We start from the raw sequence: 23,325 nt of genomic DNA on the forward strand, positions 1-23,325 counted from the left end.
GGTCAAGGTAATATTAATTGCTGTATAGCTACATTAGGATTATCCTCTTCAGCTGACTTCAATATTTTTGTCAGAAAAAAATGGAACTGAGCTAACAATTCAGAAAAAAGTATGTTAAAAATTTCATTTAAGGAATGTTGTGAAATTTGCCAAACAAACTATTTAATAAATACTCTTTGGTCAGTTCTGAAACACACCACAATTTGCTCCTAAATGAATCAGAAAGATCTAAAAGATTAAATTTCCTTGGAACTGACACTAACATCTCCAGAGTCTCATCAAGATGACATGGGCTTTTCATTCCATTTGGAGTTCAGGATTACAGCCATCAAGAAGTAAAGCAACCCCTTTGTTATCCAACCATCTCTACGTAGAGTAGTTATGGTGCAAGATGTTGGAGTCTCCTTGCTAAAAGACTTTGAGCAAAATTTAAAATGTATGTGGTACATCAGAACAAATAAGATGGTCTATAAGTGTGCATTTGAGCTGTGAGTGTTTGGGAAGAGTTCCGTTTCTCCAGTCTGTTCTTGTACTAGTGAAGATCGGTCCACTCAGAAACACAAAAGAAAAAATGTAAACTCCAAACAAAACCACTCCTTTTAATTCTAATAGAATAAATGCAAAAGCAGAATTCCAAGGAAAAGCTGTAATAAAACAGGTAACAAGCCTGTCCTCACTCAAAAAACATTTAATAATAATATGACAACATTTCTTAGTATTACACATAAACACTGCAATGCCAAGATTCAGTTTAAAATTCTACGCATTGCTAAAAGGGACCCACAGCTCAGGATGCCGTTTCTAAAACGAAAAGGCAGTGGCCTATCAAGCGGTGCTGTGACCTCATTCATTATTGTAATTTTAAATGTAAAATTCAGTAAGAATGTGTAATGAAACAGTTTGTTATTAGCCAGATAAACACAAAAAATGTATACTATCCACCTACCTTTTCTAACTCAGGGCCTCCTTCTGCCACCATCAGAACTGAACCCCTGAGACAGCCAGTCCTTGGCATCAATCCTGCAAATGCTACTCAGATACTCAGGATGCTCAGTGTGACGGGTTTAGTGCTTGCTGTTTTGGTATATTTACATCTTCCTGATTCATAAAGCCTGATCCTACTTTCACTGAGGTTTCACTGATCTGCAGAGATGGGCAGACTCATAATTCAGACCAGAATTTAGGACTATTTAGATGTATTATATGATATTTTAATCTGCTAGTTTTTCTTTCAGATGTTTTTGAAAGTTTACCCATTCACGTACAACGTATTTAAACTGAGCAAAGCTAAAATTTACACTGAGGTTCCCCTTCCCTTGTTCTCTGAGACTCGTTGTGGCATCATGATTTCTGCGCGATGTGTAAGCACAGCGTTGCCTTGTTCACAGACAGCTTTGTGTGAAGGTGCTGACTGATGGGAGGAGGGAATGAAGACAAAAGGGAAACGAGCTGGGGCTACGCTGGGCGCTTATGTTTGCAACCACTTCTTCCTAGGAGCAGACTTTGGCCAGAGGGCTGTCAGGTGCACTGGAAACAAAGTGGATGAGAAAACCTGGAGTATTAGCTATACATATTGTCATATATAGCTCTTGCTGTTAAAAATGGGAAGGAAGCGAGCTGTTTGCCCTTCATTCCCTATTAGCCTCCTTGGTTTTTTCCTGGAGCTAGTACAGGCTTTTCCCAGGACAATGAACTCCTCTGCTACCAATAAATTAGTTTGTCTCAAAGCAGGGAAGATTCTGTCTTTCAGGAGCACTCGACTGTCTCAGAAATGCCTGCGAGTCTAGAGTGCTCTTGTGCAAGAAGGGTAATGTCCACACTGGGCGGGCAGAACAGGGGAAGAATGGAAAGGCAGCCATTCCGTTCAGATGCAAGAAAGTCCACCATACCGGGATACAGCTGGAAGCAGAGTGGGTCACTGTACCTGACTATTTCACCATGCTTCCGTCCCGGTGGGATACACATTGTATGACATATTGAAAGCAAGAAGAAAAACTCTGTGAAGATGGTATTTCAGGCTATCCGTGTCTATACTGGAGAGTTAGTCTGCTGATGTGTTTAATATCAACATTAAGTATACATAGGAAAGCAATTCACATAACTAAACGACACAGTTTGAAATTTATTTTTGAAAGAATGGGAACAATTTGAGTTAGCAGTCTTTATGAGGAAGGATGGCCCGGAGGCAAAATCACAGGCCCAGGATGATGTACAGATTCTGCACTTGACCACACTGCAACTAACCACTACAACTTGTATAAAGTCCATGAGGACCTGGTTTCAACAAAGATTTCTGCATCTCTTATAAGTGTGAGCTATGCTACTCTTTAGCTGAAGTACAGACAGAAATCTTCAGCTCCAGCAAAGCCAAATAATCACGTCTTCAAGCACACCATTTCTCTGAGAAAATAGAGCATTGAACACTATGTCTCCCTCATTCAGGTCTAGGCTTCTTACTTCACCTTCTTGCTCTTCATGGGTCATACAAAGTTGCCCAACAACAGAATGAGCAGAGCTCTCTGAGGTCACAAAACTTTGCCCTGAGGTTGCACAAGTCTTCTCGAGGCTTTACTATCAACTTTTTCAATGGTGGGCAAGGTCAGGGTAAAGCATGATCTGCCTAATCTTCACCTAGGGAAACACACCCTACGAGATAATGGACGTAACTGCTGCTGTAAATTGTACTGTGAACCAATAAATTTATGACCACATCCAGCAGTGATAGTGTGTGAAACTTCTTTTAGAGCCAGGTTATATACACTTATCTTCTAACCTCAGATGTAAAATGAAGACTCTGCTTACATATTTCATGGAGAAATGAAGGATCAGCCTAAGGTTTGCAAATACTTTAAGATACTCAAATTCCAAAAGAGTGCTTAGTAGAAATGCAAACTGTTATGAGCTGTCACATTGTAACTTGACTCTGCACTGCATGTTGGCAGCTATCTGATAAAAGGCTCGTCACACATGCTCACTAATGGAATAATCTCTGATCCCTGCTGGTCCAGGGGCAGCAATATTGAACAAGTAGTGCATGAGAAACACAATGATTCTGATTTTCCTTTGGCTGCTTTTACTTTTGAATTTCTCTGGCCTCAAAAAAATGTCACAGGGTCAGGCAAGTATCACACTGCCTACAAAGAGATAATGACTGCTATAGTCATAGATTACAGTATTATTAGTTTTATATTTCTAAACAATGTCAGAAGATATCACACATCTATGGAACCTCTGGCCTGAACTCTCAGACACTGTTTAAGCAACAAATAGCATTTCACAGCAAAAAAAGAATAATTTATCTTCTTAAAAGAATCACAAACACTTCTCAGTCATGTGGGTTACAAGGCATTGCTTTGCTTCCCATTTTCTGAATCAAGTGGCTTAGCACAGATAAACTATAGTTCTACAACCAGTTTGAGCTATCTGATGGTGGCTCTGATGCCGAAGGAAGCAATTCACCCCATCTCATCTCCAGCCACTCTGACCCTCTCTTGCACCAGCCTACATAGTCATGTGGCTGAGCAGGGAACCAAACAAAGTACAGGTTAAAACAAACCCGAAACCTATATAATGATTAATTTTAGCGTTCTTGGTTTAATGTATTCGAGATATTTGTGGAACTAAAGCATAAGAAATCAAGAGTGTGCTCATCAACTGTACTTAAAAAGAAAACCTAAAAGCAGACTTACCACAGATAAAGGAAAAAGCCAACCTTGTTACCAATACTTGAAGTTTTGTTTCCTTACTAAGGCACAGAGTGCATACTGCAGGGGATATTGTGTTTTCTGCAAAAGCTAGAGGGTATTTGCTGATCGGGTTTTTACACCACTCGGTATTAGACTTGTAAGTTAGGCCATCAGGATCTCAAAGTTTCCTCTGCTCAGTGCATGGAGAAGCAGGCACTGCCCATCAAATACCAGAATGTAACTTGATGCCATTGGGAGGGATTTAGCTCCCCAGCTGTAAGCACCTATGCCTCAGCCAGTCACTTCTTCAAATGCTCAACCAACCAACATCAGCACTTTGGGGGCACAAAGCACTTCAACCAGGCGACCTACATTCAGACGACTACTTCAGGGTGAGGTGGATCTTGCTGTAGAAGTGCTTTTTTCACTCCATTAATGGAACATCTATGATGTAGACACAGATTTCCAAATGCCAACATTTGTCAGGTGAAACTTTGCTGCTTGTCTCTCAGGCACCGGACTTCCCCACCATGTCAGGTACACATCTCCTTTAGTGGCTCGCAAATAATGTTTCCCACAGTGATGCAACTTTTTGGGAGGAAGGAAGGAGGGGAGACATGACATGACACATCATAGCCCTAAACCCATGATTTTCACTATTATTCTATCAAAATGTTGTAACAAGTTGAGTCAGCTTTTAAAGGCATACAAATAGAACACCTCCTGTGACACAAGTTTGCCAAAGAAACCTTCATTGCACCTTTTAAGCTGTCAGCCTAGCTGGTATCCATCAAACTGTGCAGCTAACATCACTGCCTTGTACTGAGAATTGAACTACTGTGTCCTGCATAATTGTCTGCATATTATTCCTGAATTACAGCATCCCTGCTATTTCTAACGTTGGTCTCCTCTGCTACATTTACTGATCACCATAAGTCATGGAGTATTTGGTTTTCTAAGTGCTTGGGTGTATGAGCTCCCGGGGTGCAGAGACAGATAAGTGCTTTTTATCCGTCTGACTCATTAAAAATTGGACGAGAATTAAAACTAGCTCATCAAAATACAACGGGTCTGATTTATCTCTGTGTTACTCCCAAGTTAAGTAATATTACCACTTGGATCATAGGATTTAATTGGACGAAATCTGGATGTGACAAAGAAGGAATTGGGCCTTTTGTCATTTGGATCCATCCCCTCCACTATAATAAAAGCAACTTTGTCATGCCCTTTTTAAAAATACAGAAGAGTCTGTATCTTAAGGAATAAGCAGTGAAAACTCAAGTATTGGAGAGACACGACAGACTCCCACAGACTGAACCCCTGGAGCTGGACATAGCATTATTCGCATTTACCCGAAATGTAGCATACACACCAAAACCAGCACTTTGAATGAAGTAAAATGATCTGCTCTCCTGAATGAAATTTGCAAACATCCCTAATTTAAAGCCCTGGCCAATTAAAAAAACAGCCCACTAATTTCTAGAGAAATTCTATGTCTCCAGCAGGCTTCTAGATGAGATGGTGCCCTAAGCAACAGTAGTAATTTCTGCCTTACACTGCTGTTACTACAGGAGTATAAATGCTTGATACATTACGTGGACTGTACTGATGAAGATTTGTGGAACTGATATTTGTTGCAATAGTATATCCTGAATTTCAACAAAAAGAGAAATGTAGACTTCAGAAAAGAAAAAAATCCCAAACTTTCTTTCTCTGCCTTCTCTCCCACATACTTCTAGCCAAACAACACTATCACTGCAACATCACTTCAAAAATATTTACATAGTATTAGTGGGAAGGTAGTTAAGCAATGATACATCTGCATGCCTGAATATTTGGCTGAGGTAAAAAAACCCAATAAAGTTGGAAAATATCTTACTTTTTACTGACTTCTGCTATCTTTTCCAACTAGAACAAGCGACAAACCAGAACAAACATCTGTGCTTTTGCAGAAATGCAGCAAATTTATTTTCTAAGGAAAGGAAACAGCTAGTAGGAAGTGAACACTGTTTTCAATTAGTAAGCAAGTGGAGCCCACCTCCAAATTTCCATTTCAGTGACCAGTAGGCTCATTTAATGAAATACAGAATTTGTATGGTGGCACGTGTATCATTCTTTGGTAGATGAACAGTATAACGGTTTTAAAGATACCTCCAATGTAATAGATTTTACTTTAATCAAAATTGTAGATAACTTGAAATAAGCACCTCATCAGGGGAAAGAGAACTGTTGAGCTATTGACTTAACGTATAACTGTTGCAAAAATCTATTGCCTATGGGATCGGAGGAATGGAGGTTGGCTTATGCGATGCCAATATCTGAAAATGCTTTTGAAGCTATCTGCAGAAGGGATGCTAGTAGGACTGATATGCAGGGCAGAAAATTACCAAATAGTATGCTTCAGAACAGAATAAGCACACAGAGAGTAATAGGGGCTAACAGGGAAGTGCAAGTATGGCTTTTGGAGGCCAAGTTCTTTGACTGATCATGCAGATATGAATGATTTGGCTGATACAATGTACTTCCATTTCAAAAAGCTTCAGATGAAGCTATCTATCAGACTCAAAATACGCTGGCAAGGAGGAAAAACAAAAAAGATGTCAAGAAATAAAAATGTCTCTGTATTGCTAACTAGAAGTGAAAAAAAGGTTAGAAATAATTGTTTGTTTTCTTTTACAGTAGACAGATATTACCTGACAGTCTCACAGATACATGTTCAATATACTCATAAATGATCCGGAAAATGGAGGAACAACAAGGGACAGAGATGACATTAAATTACAGAAGTTAATAAAAACAAAAAGTGACCGCCAGTTGCTGTAAAAAGACCTCATGATGCTGAATGAATGTAAGATAAACAGTCAGATAAAAACACAATATCAATAAAAAGTCAGACACGCTGAAAAGAACCCCCAGTCTCAGGTATCCACTACTTCCTATAGGATTCCTAAGATTCACTTTTTTTCACAGTACAAGAGTTACAGCCCAATTAATAATACAGTAGCAAATTTACAACAAGAAATAGGTGTTTTTTCACATACTCCACAGTTAAACTTTGGAACTCAGTGCTACAAGATGCTTTTAATATCAAAAGAACAAACGAATACAAATAAATACAAAAGACACAACTGATGACAAAAAAAGACCCTTGGGGGCTATTAATTATAAAACTGCAATATAGTTTCTGACTTCATTGTGTCTGCATGATAAATATCTCAAAGGAAGTTTAAATGGCATACTATCTGCTTACCATGTTCTTACTTTTCTTTCCTGAACATCTACCGTTGACCACTACCAAAGAAAGGATACTGAACTTTAAGTGCCTTTGATTCAATCCAGTGCAGCCATTTTTATGTTGTGTGATGACCATGGACACTGCTGGCACCCAAGTAATTTACAACTGAGAGGCAAAACCATCTGCATTTTGGAACCAAGACACTGAACCTAAAATAGCTTACTTCTACATGCATAAATATAGCAACATTTGGCTATTAAGGAAGTGAATCAAAGCCTTTGGGGGAAACCCTCTGACAGATTTTAACAGACTTCAGCTGCAGACTACAGCATCACCTTGTAAAAAGAAAAAAGAAATGAAGTAAATATTGCTATTATTGATTAGAAATAGGGCTTAACTAAACCTCCAGAGCTGAACACTTCTGCTTACGGAGAATGCAGGGTGGAAATCACACTGAATTGGGTGTAACCAACTCCCAAATTAAAAATCCTAAGAGACTATTTCTAAAATAAGCAATGAAGATGCAGTAGTTGATCCAATGCCTGGAATCCATCATGTTTAACTTCCAGATGAGATTAATTACTCTTTAGAACTGCCCATTTCTTTCCTTTGACTATAAAGACAGCCCAAGTGACTTGTTCAGATGTAGAAGTCTTCACTAGAGTTGTCTAAAATCAGATTCAATGAATCCCACAGCCCTGGAGTCTCACTGAAGACTGGCTTCACTTTCATCTGTACCTCTTCCTCAAACCCAGTTCCTCCATGCAGCACCATATTTGCAGAACAATTCACTTTGAAGAAATGCGAGGACAATTTTAATGGTAAATAGTAAATTTGGAGGTTACTGAACCTCGGAGTCAGAGAATGTTGTAAATATGCTGTAGCTACTTACATCAGTTTTAGGTCGTGCTCCAGTTGATCCTGGATAAGGTAAACAGTCTAGATCCTGGTAGTCTGCCCTTCTATTTTTCCAAGATCTCTTTCCTTGATGATGTCCATAAAAGCCTGTCTCCGCCTGAACAGGGCACTGTAAGAGAATTTTAAAAACCCTGTAAATAAAGGCAAGCCATAAACATTTTTAATGTGAACTGCAAGATAAAAACATTGGAATTTTATCTTTTTAAAGCTAATTTTTTTTTCTCTGATGTAAAGAAAACATTTGGCCTCAGTCTTTTTTTTCTAAAAAACACCTGCTGTATCATTTTTACATTTTGCTAAGTTAGATATCCAGATATTATGTGAAGTGATTTCCTTACACCTAATATACACAACTGGAGAACTAATAAATAGTTGTACACCTTCCTAAACATCAAGGCATTGAATCACCTCTACCTTAGAAAGAGAAATGGTTTTATTCAAATTATTTAAAACTATCTTTTCACCTTATTTCAGATTCTTTCTTCTAACTTAAACAGAGACCCAGCAAACTCCCATTTTCAAATCACAGACACTGAGCTTTCCAAACTCACTTTTCCTTGTTCCCCCAAACCTGGTGAGATGTCACTCCCACACCATTTTTAAAAAATGCACATCCTAACTCTGGGCCCACACGCACCCAGCCACACTGAATTCAGTGTCAGGAAGAGACCAACTGCAACAACATTCCTCCAAGTATCCTGGTTTGCCTCAAAAGAACAAGGTGTGCGAGCAAAGCAGCAAGCCATGCTGCAGTCCAGCAGGACCCATGCTAGGAACAATCAGGGAACCAGGATCATCGGTACACTGCAGAGCAGTCCCAAGCTGTTGGGTACAATCAACCAAAATCAGCCAATTTTCTGGCTGCTCTCCTTCACAAGAGGAGAAATTTGCTGCTAGTATTTGACAGCAACTGCTCAATTCCAAGTCAGGATATTTTTAGGGCTGTAAAATGTAGAGGCTTTGCAAAGCTGACAAAAGAATCAGTATGGGATCCAAAAAAGTTTGAAGATAATATACTACTGCAAAAGAATGAAGAAAATGTGTAAGTTAAAGACAAAATGTTGTCCAATGAACAGCATATCTCTAACATAAAACAGGTTAATTATAATCAAACATGATTTTTGTGTCACTATCCACGAATGATAAAGAACAAACTGAAAAACGTGATTCTCATTCTCAAGCTCCGCTGTTTTTTCTGTACTGAAACTGAGTACTAGACATCAAATGGCAGTAAAGCAGATACATTAAACAACAGTGAAACACGCTGTTTACAGCAAGTGTTTTATCTCTGCTATCTCACTTACAAAGTACCTATTTCTATATCGCTACGAAAGACTTTTTTTTTCATAGGAATGGTACAGGTTTTAGAGGAGCAGTACTATTAATAGCAGTTTTCCAAAGCTAGCAGTTTTGCTGTTAGTACATTCAGATAGCCCAGCTTTATGTAGTTAAATTGTGTATTTATAGCATTGGTGAGAGAATGTTTCAGAAGGTAATTTGATGACAGATCATTATTTTTAATACCTTTTCTGGATCAGAGACTGAGTCATTCAGCCAGTGCTACTGCTCGATGCTACTTCCCAATAACAAACTGACCAGCAGTACCTTGCAGTTTACACAGATGTAAGACAGATCATCGCTCAGCATTCATCCAGAAGTTACTATGTTTTAGAAAACATATTAAATTTGCTCACCAAAACACTGCAAGCACCCCTACTCTCACCCAGTAAGACCCATAAAATTTATTCACCCAGTTTATTTTCATTAGCAAATATTTAGACTTCTTCCTGCAAAGTTTTTGTTTGATTGAGTATTATTAATGACGGATACCTTCACAACAGGAACATTTGAATAATAAAATATCAAAGAGTTACTTCCACGAAAGGATGAAAAATCCTGCAGTAGAAAACCGACTGGCTTAACCTACCATTAAATTACAGACTACATTTCTGAGACACAGCATCTTCCATAAGAAATAAGTACTCTGCCATCTGTTTAAAATTGCCCACACCCTCAAGAGACCAATTTTCAGAGCAGAAGCTCCCCAGACATGTTGCCACTCATACAGTAGTTCCCTACTTCCGAGACCTTGGGTCTACAAGTTGGCCTTGCATCTGTGAGTACTTCACCCAAAAATCCTTCTCAATCATAATTTCTTGCATCAGTTCCCAGTGTATATAATTAAAACAGGATAAAAACATATGAAGAACCAAGAAGTGGCTCATCACTTTATAGAAGCCAAATTTACGCAGTTACTAGTAAACATATGTCTGAGACAAATCTTCCTATTCAACTTTCATTGTGAGTGACAAGAATAAAATATTTGTGTGGAACAAATTACAAGCTATAATAAGAAATATGGACCAAACGAGATCATTTGATAGAAGATAAATTACTCATACAATTTGTATGAAAACAAAAGTTTGTTCCTTTTTTCCCTGCAACTGTCATTCTGAGATGTTCAAAATCTGTTTCTTCACAGTTTCACAGAATCACAGAATGGTAGGGGTCGGAAGGGACCTCTGTGGGTCATCTAGTCCAGCCCCCCTGCTGAAGCAGGGTCACCTAGAGCAGGCTGCACAGGACCTTGTCCAGGCGGGTCTTCAATATCTCCAGAGAGGGAGAATCCACGACCTCCCTGGGCAGCCTGTTCCAGTGCTCCGTCACCCTCAGAGTGAAGAAGTTCTTCCTCATGTTCAGATGGAACTTCCTGTGCCTCAGTTTGTGCCCATCACCCCTTGTCCTGTAGCTGGGCACCACTGAAAAGAATCTGGCCCCATCCTCCTGACACCCACCATTAAGATATTTATAAACATTTATTAGGGCCCCTCACAGCCTTCTCTTCTTCAGGCTGAACAAGCCCAGCTTCCTCAGCCTCTCCTCATAGGACAGATGCTCCAGTCCCCTCATCATCCTCATAGCCCTCCGCTGGACTCTCTCCAGTAGCTCCTCATCTTTTTTGAACTGGGGAGCCCAGAACTGGACACAGTACTCCAGATGGGGCCTCACCAGGGCAGTGTAGAGGGGAAGGAGAACCTCCCTCGGTCTGCTGGCCACACTCCTCTTGATGCATCCCAGGATCCCATTGGCTTTCTTGGCAGCCAGGGCACACTGCTGGCTCATAGTCAACCTGTCATCCACCAGGACACCCAGGTCCCTTCCACAGAGCTGCTCTCCAGCAGGTCCACCCCAAGCCTGTACTGGTGCATGAGGTTGTTCCTCCCCAGGTGCAGGACCCTGCATTTTCCTTTGTTGAACCTCATCAGGTTCCTCTCTGCCCAACTTTCCAGCCTGTCCAGGTCACGCTGAATGGCAGCACAGCCTTCTGGTGTATCCATCACTCCTCCCAGTTTTGTGTCGTCAGCAAACTTGCTGAGAGTACATTCTAACTCTTCATCCAGGTCTTGATGAAGAAGTTAAACAAGGCTGGGCCCAGTACTGACCCCTGGGAGACACCACTAGTTACCAATCTCCAACTAGACTCAGCGCCGCTGATGACAACCCTCTGAGTTCTGCCATTCAGCCAGTTCTCTATCCACCTCACTGACCACTCATCCAGTCCACACTTCCTGAGCTTCCCTAGGAGGATGTTATGGGAAACCGTGTCAAAACCGTGTCAAAACCAGTAAATTCATGGAGATATTTAGGATGATATCTTGCTGCTTTGATTACACGTAAAGACTAAGATCAACTCATTTTGAGGCAAATTATTTTTAAATGTTTAAATTAGGGCAGATGATTCCTTTGTTTCAGGAACTATTTGACTACAAATACCTTTGCAGGAGATGGCAAAGGGCATCCCATCATCAATTCCACCGCAGATGTCCCTGACTCTTTTCTTGCCCTGATCTTGCTGGTTGCATCAGGAAGACCTTCTGTGTTAAATGACCTCTCCAGCTCCTGTAGTGATATTGGCTCTCGGAGGCTTAAAGGAGATTTCCAGTCTGCCAAATAAGGCTACAATAAAAATGTGGCTGATTCACGTGATGTTTGCCTGTACACATACAATTAAAATGAAGCAAGCTCTCCTGCTTCAGAATGGAAAGAAGATGTGACCTGATAAAGAAGAGTGTAACTGCTCAAATATATTGAGGAAAATGGTGATTTTAGCAGTGATGTTAGAAGAATCCTTGCAATGTTTTTGGACTTATCCAAACAGATGCAACTATTGATAAGGGAAACAAGTGCGCCAACACTAGTGAAGACTGGCTTGAAGGTTGATTTTCTCTGCGTAGTAAGCGTGACCAGCTCTGTATCACTAGCACAGGCTTTTGGTGGGGGTACCTGTCCCAGGAAGAACACTGTGCCTGAACCCCTGGCCTCTGTACTCAGAAGATATCTTGCCACTAGGCTTCAGTTAGAAAAGTGCAAGCATCTGGGAGGCTGGTGTTGGCATTCTCTACGCAACCACTTTTAATGATGTGGTTTTTACTTATCATAGGGCATTTGAAAACATTGTCTATTTCAATTTGTTTTTCTACTGTCTACACACTACACGCCCTTCATTGAATGCTCAAGCAATGGATTTGAAGTCCAGTGTCCTATGATGTTCAAGTCATCATGGAAAAAGAACGATGCCTAACCAAACCATGGCTTTCGCATTAATAGAATAGCCACAGCCATAAAATCACTGGTGTTTGGATCACTGGTCCTCAAAACCAGACTGTCTCACAATGGGAAGTGCTTGAACTCTGATGGCCTGGATGCCACTTTCAGGCAGAAAAGCAGACTACACTGCCACCACATTTTGACAGAAGACACTGAGCAGTCTCCTGCAAGCAGACAGAACACTGTCCATTAATAGACAGGTTAATGATGAAATTAATTCTGTTGGACAGAGCTGGTTCTGACTTGCTGACATGTACAATAAGAAAGAAATGAGAGACAGTCACGGCCACTCTGTTACTAACATTCTCTCTGCAGATTATGAAAGCACATAGTGCAAAGCGCAACACTGAGATGCAAGATTCTGAACATCCCACCTTGAGGGACATGAACATTTACACTGTGATCTGCATAGACATTTACTAAAGAATTTACCTTTACAAAATGAACTAGCATTGAAACAACAGCAACAGCAAAAGCATTCAGACAAGCTCACCTTCCAGGAATTTCAAGCCAGTGCTAACATTCAGAGCTGCAAATCCAAACAACGCTATCTTAGGAAATGACTTGAATCATAGTGTAAAGCAGAGAACAAACACTCCTACTTCTCACGCCATTCAACCTCCAGTTACTTGCTTCTATAAAAACCCTGCTTATTCAAAAATCACTAAAATAATATCATTGCTCCTTAATCCCATTTGCCCTCAATCTTAAAGCTTGGGAAACCATGTATCATCAACTGATGACACCTGCCATCACGAAATATACTAACTCAAGGAATGCATCTCTAAATCAAATATTTAGATAAAATAAATAAAAATATTAATTCAACTCTTAATGAAGATACATAGTGTCTCTCTTGCTGTTATGTCTTTAAATAAATATAACAAATGTAAATAGACCAGCACTGAAGCTTTAAATTAACAATACTTTATCCTGAAAACCTATCAAATGCAATCATCTGGATTCCAGTTCTCCTCTAAAAAAGATGTTTAATGATTTGAAGCCTTGCTGACAGAAAACTTAGAAGTTTCATCCTCTGACATTTCTGGTTATTTGACTGTTAGTTATATAATAAAATTAGAGATTTCATTATTAATGAGTGAAAACTGTAACTTCATCCTTGAACCCGAGTTCCTCAGCCTATCCAGAAACACAACGAGATCTGAAAACCATGGCTTGATAAGCATCTGATAGCTAGATGTTAAAAAAAGATATCATACGACACAGACATTCTTACCAGTTGTTTGTGCCTTTTGGAAGAAGGAGTACTGGAGGGAGAAGACCCAGCACTCAGAGCTTCTTCAATATCTAAATTCAACTGTTCCAGTTTCTTCATAAGACATGACATAGAGTCTGACCATTCAGATCCTTTTTCTGGTTGGGTCTAAAAGAAATCAAACATATGTGAAGTCTTAAAACATTCAGGCCTTTTGTAACTTGAAGACTCATTTTTCTTCTAGCCCTCAAGGAAAAAGCTGACCAGTTCTTTCCCTGTCCTGGGGTAACTTTCTCCATTTAGAAAGCTTCAATTATCACTCAAATCCTGATGACATCTATCCACAGCTGTTCTTCATGCACAAATGATCACACTCCACTTCTGTGTATCCGAATGGCTTTTTAACACTTCATCTCGGGTAAATCACTGCCAGCTCAAGCTAAGCACAACCAAGACCAAAACCAAAGCAACTTTAACGTCTCCTCCTTAAGCCACTTCTATTTTAGCATTTCTCCACTGATTGCTTGTTGCCAAGAAGAATCAGAACATTGAAGGTCATCATGTGCACTGTATTTTATTCCTTACTATAATTCCAGACTTCATCAAGTCTTGCAGCTTTCTTCTGCCCATCTGTTGGGAATACTTCACTGGTCTGAAACACTTTCTGTCTTCTTGTATGCATCTTTCCCTTTTAACTGAACAGCTTCACTGTATAATAGAAATATTAATCCATTGTAGTGCAACTGCCAAAAATACCTTTCTTGTTCCTTAGTTTCCTCCAAGTCCTTTCCAGTGACTTCCCTTAAGCATTTTTCCATGGCAGTCCCTGCATTATGCCTCATTTTCCTCATTCAAATCACTTCTAAATATTTACATGAAAAATAGTCGCACTGACTGCCCTGTCATCACAGGCAGCTACAGCTCCCCAGATTAGTCTCTGTCCTGAAGCTACTTCAGTCATTTCATCTGTCTTGCTTTCACAAACAATACATATCTTTGCAGAGAGGATAATTTCATCGCAAACAATTCTAACAGACCAAGCATACAAACAGTAATACTGCGTTGCCATCCTGCCAGACTGCTAAGAGCATCATACCCACACATAATGCCTAGGGGAGCTAGATGAAGATTGTTATTACCCTTACCTGATAAATCTTTATGGTGATATGTTTCCTTATGAGGGTTTTGCAAGTGGGACAGAGAGATAATTGTAATTTGCTCACTATGGTAGAAAAAAGCTTTACAAATAGAATGCAGGAGGCTCACTCCAGTATTACACTGACATATATTATTACTAATGGAATTGCTCATCTTCACCACAGCAACTAAGAATAAGGCCCCAGATCATCAGACACCTGATCCCGTATCACCAACAGACACATGTTCCCTTTAGAAGGGCTAGTATTATCTTTGTAGGGATTATTTCAAAGCACAGAAGATTAAATATCCAGTTTTCAATTTTCCAAATCTTTATTTGGAATTTCCCAGATTTTTTTCAACCTCTAGGCATTTTTCTTGATATGCTGTTAAAAGTGCTAAGCTGTATTTCAACTCTGTAGCTATAAAAATTATTTAAACACATACTTTAATCATTTGCCATTGTCTTCCCAACCATTTCAAAGTAAAATATAGGATGTCCCACACAGAGTCTCAAAAGACGCTCTTCATGTTGAATCCATTCTGAGTGAGATGATCTCACACAGGAAATGTGCGTGTTGATGTATGTCTACAACACACGTTTGTAAACAAAGTAATAAGTGTACATTTTTCTGTAGTTAGGCTTCATCACATGCTGATCTTTCCCATACTAAAGAATGCTCAAAAAAACTCAGTAAGGACAAAACACGCAAACCAACCCAAACTCCAGCAACAACGAATGTCAGAAGTCTGTCAAATCTCGTATGAAGGTTCTATTTCTCAACACAGTGAAACTGTAATGTACAAAAAAGGAGCTGTAAGAATGTGCTTTCTTACTTATCAGTGGTAAACAATTCTGAGGCAACAATTACACAGGGAAATGAGTAAAGTGTGTTTGATTTTCTTGAGCTATGCAAAAATTGTACTTGCCAGGTGACAAACATTGATGGTTACATTAGAAGTTTGGATTTTTGAGCTCAATAAGAAGTGGGAGTGATTTACACAAGTGCAAATAATCCACCTTCCGTTCCATGACAAAAAAGAGTGTTTCGGGGGGCTGGAGAGGTGTCTCTAATCTAGTATTTTCCATAGAAAATACCAAGATGATATTTCATGAAGCTTTTAAGAAAGACTTCAAACTATTTCTAAGACACTCCAAACGCATGTAACTGTACATGATATTGTGTTACAATAAAAAAATACAGCTCCATGTGTAGGGAAGCACACTTTGCCCTTACCTCAACAGCTATTTACCTACGAGAACAATACGTCCAGCATTCACCAACACTCTGCAATACATCCGTATGAGCCAAACCACCTTTATTTTTATAAATTTCTTGTTTTAATGTAACAGAACTCAAACCGCAGTCATTCCTTAAAAACACAACTCCTAAAGAGTTTCTCCAAACTATAACTCTCCTAGCTTTCTCTATTCATCTGTCTTTTTTAGTTCAGTAAGACTCTATATTGTGTCTATTAAGGGGATGAGGAAAAAGATGGGTTTTCATTATCCTTCAAGATAAAGCCAAATGGGCCTAGTTAACAAATGCCATTCACTAATTGGAAATTTGGCACTGAAGCACCATTTGGAACAAATTCTTATTGGCTACGTATTTCAAAGGTTGTCTGAAATTCCTGCTGAACAGCAGAAAACATGATGCTACTTACATTCAAAAATATACAGCCGGCACAGTAGGACTTCTAACCAGTGAATAAATTCTGCCTAATCCATTCACAAGGAACACAGCTCCCCAGTGTTCAGCCCTAGTAACTGGGCTGGACACTATCAAAGTGCTCAGAAGAGCTCAGTATCAGCGTATCCTGCCCATAGCAACTGCAGAGGCAGAAGGGTCAGAGTATCTTTGGAAGCTTTTGTGTCTTGCCCTTCAGGAGGAAAAAAAAAAACTCACTCTAAATTATCTAAGAATCATGGCCTGCTTTATTCATTGTTTTTCCCCTGAAAAGGTGCACAGGGAGAACACTCCTTTCCATGTACCCTCCAGGCCTCCTTTCTTTGTTGGAGCCACCGTCATTCAGCAATGCATAGGAATGTTGTTATCTTTTGAAGAACCTGAAAAGCTTAGAGACAGGAGAGCATTACAGGAACACTTGTTGTATGTTACCTCAAAATACACAAGCATAGAGTCATTTAGGTCGGAAAAGATCCTTAAGATCATAGAGTTCAACCATTAACCTAATGCTACCAAGCCCACCACTAAGCCATGTCCCTAAGCACCATGTCTACATGTCTTTTAAATAGCTCCAGGGATTCTCAACCACTTCCCTGCACAGGAACATTCAACCATTTCCCAGGCAGCCTGTTCCAGGGCTTAACAACCCTTTCAGTGAAGAAATTTCTCCTAATATCCAATCTAAACCTCTCCTGGTGCCACCTAAGGCCGTTTTCTCTCATCCTATCATAGACAGATGAGCAGTAGTAGAAACTGAGACCAGAGAACCCCTTGTCAAACAAATCTTTCAAGGTGGAGCAACCTTGTCTATGAAGATCATGTCATACATTAGACAGAGAATGACATATTGTCAGAAAGTGAACTCCTTTGCCATACGGATTTCTCAAGTCCCATATACTCAAGTTACACAAAAAAGAATAAAAATATCATAAAACAAAAGTATCATTCTCTGTGCTAAATATAAAATTATGTGGTATGCACTTTCTTAAACTTCAAGCAGTTACAAATGCAGCTACTATGCTTCAGATAGTTATTGTATATGAAGTACTAACCAAACCATTTAATATTTACTAAGACACATTTAGCACTCAGCCAAACATAAAATTTAGTTGCAGGTTGCTAGTTCCTACAGCAACTACAGCTTGTTTTAGAACAGCAAGCTTAGTGTTTTTGCTACATGTACACATTCATATCCAGATTCTGTGTTCACTCATACAGCTGAAATTTCATTACTACTAGTAACAAATTACAGAAAACAGGGCACAAGATTATGGTCCATCACCTAAACAATTACTTGTTCTTTCATTAGATTGAGAAGTAAATACATTCCAGACATTCAACTATTTGTGCCTTTTGGACCAAAGTCTTCTGCACCCTGTTTTTCAGCTTTCAAGTGTTCTTCACTCCTCTTATTCAGCAAAAACATCTGCGATAAAAGGCATATTTGTTTCCATGTTTTGTCCATGAAGCTTATTGCAATAAGCATAATAGCTGCCAGCAAATCTAAATTTAAACTGAAAGAATGTGGCAGAAATTAACAAGTCCATATAGAACACTCAGAGGTCAGGGTTAACCTCACTGCCAGACCTCATCCTATACTGGAAGCAGAAAGGCTTCCAAGTGCAGGGTTATGAGAAAATTACACAACTCTAAATTTATCTGTTAACTTGTGGCTTTCACTTCAGAAACTTTCAATAGGTCCAATTGTTCTGACAATTAATGTATTGTACAGCTTTGAGTGATAAATTGCTAACCTACAAACAAAAAAATACCAATGCTAGTTAACCCTCCTCCCTAATATTAAATCAGTTTAGACAAAATTCCATCTGATGTACAGCCTAGATCCACAAAGAATAATTTTCTGGAAGTATTTCAGGACCAAATATATTCTGCTCTTGCTGCACTGACGGGGCTCCTCCGTTCTCAAAAGCAGCTCTGTGTAGAATAAGGTCTCTCAGCCACTGGTGGCTTTGCCTACAGGGGCTGGGGGGGGAAGCCAGATTGGTTCCTTAGACAAAATACTTCCGAAAAAAAAGTATTTAGAATACAAAGGACACTCTTATTCTCGAAACAGATTTATGTGTGCCTTCTATATTGAAGATAAAATATTTCAAAGGGAATTTTCCCTCACATCCCACTACAGCGTTGCTTAAATATTTACAGAGCTTTTAGGTGGACAACTAACTTTGTCCTGGAAAGCATGTAAAGTAAGCTCTGCAGTTAGCAACCTCTCCACCTCTAAGAACTGTATTGCTATTCATCTGAAATGATCAAGGAAAGTCTCTTCAATCTCTCAAGTCAGCAGGCAAAACCATGTGCATAGCTAGGTTTCTGAAAAAGAGAAAGCTCTTCAAGGACACCACATAAAATTCAGAGCAATCTGGATCCTTCTGATCCCCAAAACATGGCAGTATTCACCTAAGATGGGCTATTAGGATCTCAACAGTTTTCCCAAGGAAAATGTACAGAAATACTAGTATGAAGATAGTGTAAATAAAAATCCCCACCAAAATAAAATAACCACCAAAATAAAATAAAAACCCACAATAATAAAATAAAAAACCACAAAGAATAAAAAGTCTTTGGTTTTAAAGGAAATACCTTTTTCAGGATGAATATTTTCCCCAGAAACCTATGATATTTACAATTCTTAAATATGTCTGTGTATGGAGCTTCGTATTTCCTTCCTGTCCAGTCGCCTTCTCCTTTGTGCTTTCCTGCCTGAGCACATGCTGCCCCAAGCTACTGATTTCTTGAAACAGGTTTTCAGAAGTGATGCAAGCCACAACTGTATAAATCTGATAAAACCTTCTAAGCGTTCAATGCTCTAAATTAAACTGATTTTTAAAGACACTTAAGGTTGTTTCTAGCTTTTCTCCACTTCCTTTTACAGTGCTACCGCATATTTGACTTAATCTTTCCCTAAGCTTACCATGGATTTCCATAACCTCCATGTTTGTGTTTTAGTAAACCACTAGCTATGCCTTTGAGGATTAATACAGTACAATATAGAAAAATATTGTGGAAATGCTAACTTCAGCACATAGAAGAATAAGGATATACACTTTGGGTCTTTTTATGATTAGAAGGTGCACAACATGGGAGAAAAGGAAACCCAAAGAGGCGATACCATGAGAAAACAATGTGACGCAACCCTGTAACTCATTTAATGTATTTGACTATCTGACTTTTCAAAGGCAGATTCATACTCAATTTTGCATAGTGAGAATTTGCATCGTGTAAAACAAAACAAAATCCTGAAGTCCCCTCTCTCTTTCAAGAGTTCCTGCATCAATTCTTAAGGACTATTGCTCTAACCTAGGCAGGACAGGAGCCCTAGTACCAACAGAGTCTTCTAAATATTAGTTCATGTAAATATTTCCCAGAATAAGAAACCTGAGCTAATTTCTGGTACTGAAGGCCATAAGCTGTATCAAGCATGGTGCTTCACCCAAGACAAAAGAGAGTGATTGCAAGGGGAAAAGAACAGAATTTAGTTGACGAATAGGTGTGGGGCAAAATGCTTTGGAAAACAATTGCACACTACTGCAGAAGTTTTAAAATGCAGTAGCCTGTTGTCCGAAACAGCCTGGTAGGAAAACTCTGTTGCAGGTTTGTTTTGTTTCTAGTAAAAGCAACTACTTTTGTATTGGACTACTCATTTGAAATGTTACAACTTAAAACAGTATGTAGTTGGTTTTAACATCAAATTGTAATTTGGGTTTGCTCCAATGATGATAAAACCTCCTTTTTATTTTCCCAGTTCACAATGCCTACAGCAATTCTCCACCTTCTAACAAATTATGATGTCAAGCAACACCGAATTTCACAAACAGGCTGTCTGACAAGCCTGTACTGCCGACGTATGCTACAGAGCTGGCACCCGAATGGCCAGACAAGCTGTCTTAATTGACATCTGCTCCTATTTCAGCATATAAGTTATCCTCTTGGGTTATCCCATCTTCAGCTGCTTCAGAGCAGATGCCAGCCCATCATTGATCTATTCTACCACGTCCTCCACCTTGTGAGGTGGAGGAGTGGACCACGCTTCCTGTATCCCAAGCACCTGCTCTAAGCAGGAGTCAAATTCCTGATGCCATCCGTTTGCATTTGGCTTGGCACCATCCGCAGGAGTGGCTGTATCACAATTAGTGACCATGAATGTCAAAATAGTTTGTACACATAACTACTGAGACACATTTCACAACGTCTTCACCAAAAATTACTAACTTCAAACTACAGTAACTCTTACTGTGGCTACCTTGGAAAACACAACCACCCTGTGCCTGTCTACAGAAGGGTGTCTTCCTGCAGTGCCCATTGACTAAGTGATGGTGTGTTTCAGATGGGGTTTCACAAAAGCGGAGGGGTCTCGTGCCACTAAATCCACAAGAAGTTACATACTGGAGTTGCCAACTTGCAGATCCTTCTCCCCAGTATGTTTAGTTGCACATATAGGCTACCTTTTGAGATTGGATAGAGCTTAATCTCTTTTCTGAGAAAAGGGTTATCTTTTTAGGAAACATTGTGGTTAGAACCATCCAGGGTGCAGAAGAGCTAGACTCAGCTCCATCTTTGGCCTAACGCATTTTGTATCAGCTCTCCCATAATTTTAAAAATCAGCAGAGAGAAGAAAAATAGTATCACTGTAGTACCAGGTACAAGTGGCTGTGCAGGAAGCTCCTTCTCTCCTTCTTGCCAAAGAGTAAACAAGCATGAAAATCTGCTCTGTCAGTTGTAGCACCTACTTTGAGGGGAACAGATCAGAAGAGTTTTGTGAGTTTTAGCCAGCAACTATGCTCTGTAAAATATATAAGCACTTTGATAAGACCAGTGTATTGGCCTTCTAGTCCTACAAACAGGACTTCATCCCCAGGCTATGCATTTGAGTTGCTTCCATCACAGGCAGTTTCTCTCAGTTGTCCAATAAACTTGAGTTCTTTTTGCACAGGCAAAGCTACAAGAGGAGAACCTATGCCCATACAAACTTTCCATTGAAAACTCTTCTGGAAGGTAGAAAACACAGGCTAATGTCTTTCAAACACCTGAAAAATCTGAATTCTTCTCTTTTGGGGAAGATAAACTATTAAATTACAGAAAATGTAAATACAGCACCTCCTCCTTTTACAAAGAAAGCAGCAGCCACCATTGCCTTTTGTGGAGATCTTCATCCCCGGGATATATGTCTAGGCTCTATGATGTCCACCAAAGTGAATCAGTGCAACCAGTGCCACCCATGTGCTGCCTCCCAGTTAAGGTCAGCCTCAAGATAAGCACCAAGCTCTTGGTCTTGGAACGAACTGTACAATTTTGATACACACAAAGAAAAAAGCATGCAGGAAATCTTGAGAAAACAGCCCAGAAAACAACAAAAACCCTCTACTTTATGAGTGCCTGGCTAGCCTAACAGCCAATCTCAGATAGTGGCCAGCAGCTGATGCCTAAAGAAAGGGTGTAAGAACTGGGCAATAACAACCTGGTATTTCACACAGGATGCTCTCCCAGTTTTCAGTACCATAAGCTGCAAGCTGTACAACAGTGGGCTTTAAGCAGCAAACTGAACAGTCAAGCGACCAAATTCTGCCCATGCCCTAGATGCTTCTGAATTCAATTCAAATGTTAAAAACTCAGTGCAGTTCTGGACGAATTCTCAGATCATAGCCAAGAAAACCATGACAAGGGCAGCTCTTCAGTTTTTCACGTAGACATGCACGCTACAAAATGCCGCAAGGTCCACTGCTCTGTCTGAAACCTCCGTCTGCTATTAAACACATCCATAGCCTGATGGAGGTGCAGTAGAAGTAACACTGTTCTGAATTCTTCTGTGACAGTTTGAGGTCTTTGGTAAAGAAATAGTCCACTCTAAATACCATACCATTGTATCAAATAAATACTCGTGTCTTTCAACACACAAATGCAAAGCAGGTCATGTTGCATCTTAGTACAAGTAGTGAGAAAAAAAAATTTCCTCTCCACAGAGGGAACAACTGCAACCTTAGCAGTTTTGAAATGCTAATGAGATTTAAAGCTCTAATGCTGTGCTTGCATGTTACATAGAGCCTTCCTTACACTATGCTACAAGAAAATCTTCATGCATACTTGCTTCTTACATCAGATGATCCTTGCTCTTCTTCTGTTCTGTGTGGAAATGAGAACATATTTCTCCTGTACTGAAAGTGATTTTCATTTAGAAGAATGTAGGAAAGACAAATATCCATGTGGAGCCCACAACAGTCTCCCCTGGTGCCATGACCTTACCGGACACAAGTGTGTAAGCTTCACCCCTACTGGCTGTAAGAAAAGAAAATGAGTGTGACTGGCGGAAACTACAAGTCTTTGCTGAAGACTAGTAGTGAAAAGTAACATAAAAGAAAACAGTTACAGCAGATAAAAGGGATAGTCATAGGATGATATAAAAAATTATTTCATGACCCATGTAGGACTCAGGAGTCCCAGACACAAACCCCAGAAAGAGTAAAGCAAACTTTGGGAAAAGGCCTTCAAAAGCCCTGGAGAAAAAGCCACCAACAGGCTTATTCGCAGAGCAAAGCACTAGAGCAAGGAAGCACTAGTGCCTTACTCTTGCTGCTGGACCCAGAACCAAGTAAGCTGGGCGGTGTGCCCCGATTTGGAGCAGGGGAAGCACTACCCCACCCTGGGCAACGCGAGCCAACACGTGTGCCGTTCCCCACGCGCCTGTCCGGGTGTCATGGGGACAGCACGTAACTTTTAACAGGTCATCGGTCCGTCCTGTGTTTCACTTGTTATTACAGCAGCTGAAGCAGGGTTATGCTTAGTATTAATAAAACGGTAACTAAATTTAGTAAAGCAATA

The 23,325-nt window shown here is 39.8% G+C and overlaps 1 protein-coding gene across 2 annotated transcripts in view; it reads right to left on the reverse strand.

Moving 5' to 3' along the window:
- Positions 1–23,325, reverse strand: part of STARD13 (StAR related lipid transfer domain containing 13) — a 267,832-nt gene that overhangs the window by 218,177 nt on the left and 26,330 nt on the right. Inside the window, exons 3-4 of one of the 2 annotated variants that reach the window (XM_075420301.1) lie at positions 13,685–13,831; positions 7,814–7,948 (exon numbers count right to left, since the gene is read on the reverse strand). In XM_075420301.1, the coding sequence (XP_075276416.1) occupies positions 7,814–7,948; positions 13,685–13,831 (282 nt within the window). The remainder of the gene's footprint in view (positions 1–7,813; positions 7,949–13,684; positions 13,832–23,325) is intronic. The other variant, XM_075420308.1, reaches the window with a different exon arrangement.

This window comes from Opisthocomus hoazin, chromosome 1 (assembly GCF_030867145.1).
Source record: "Opisthocomus hoazin isolate bOpiHoa1 chromosome 1, bOpiHoa1.hap1, whole genome shotgun sequence".
Classification (NCBI taxonomy): Eukaryota; Metazoa; Chordata; class Aves; order Opisthocomiformes; family Opisthocomidae; genus Opisthocomus; species Opisthocomus hoazin.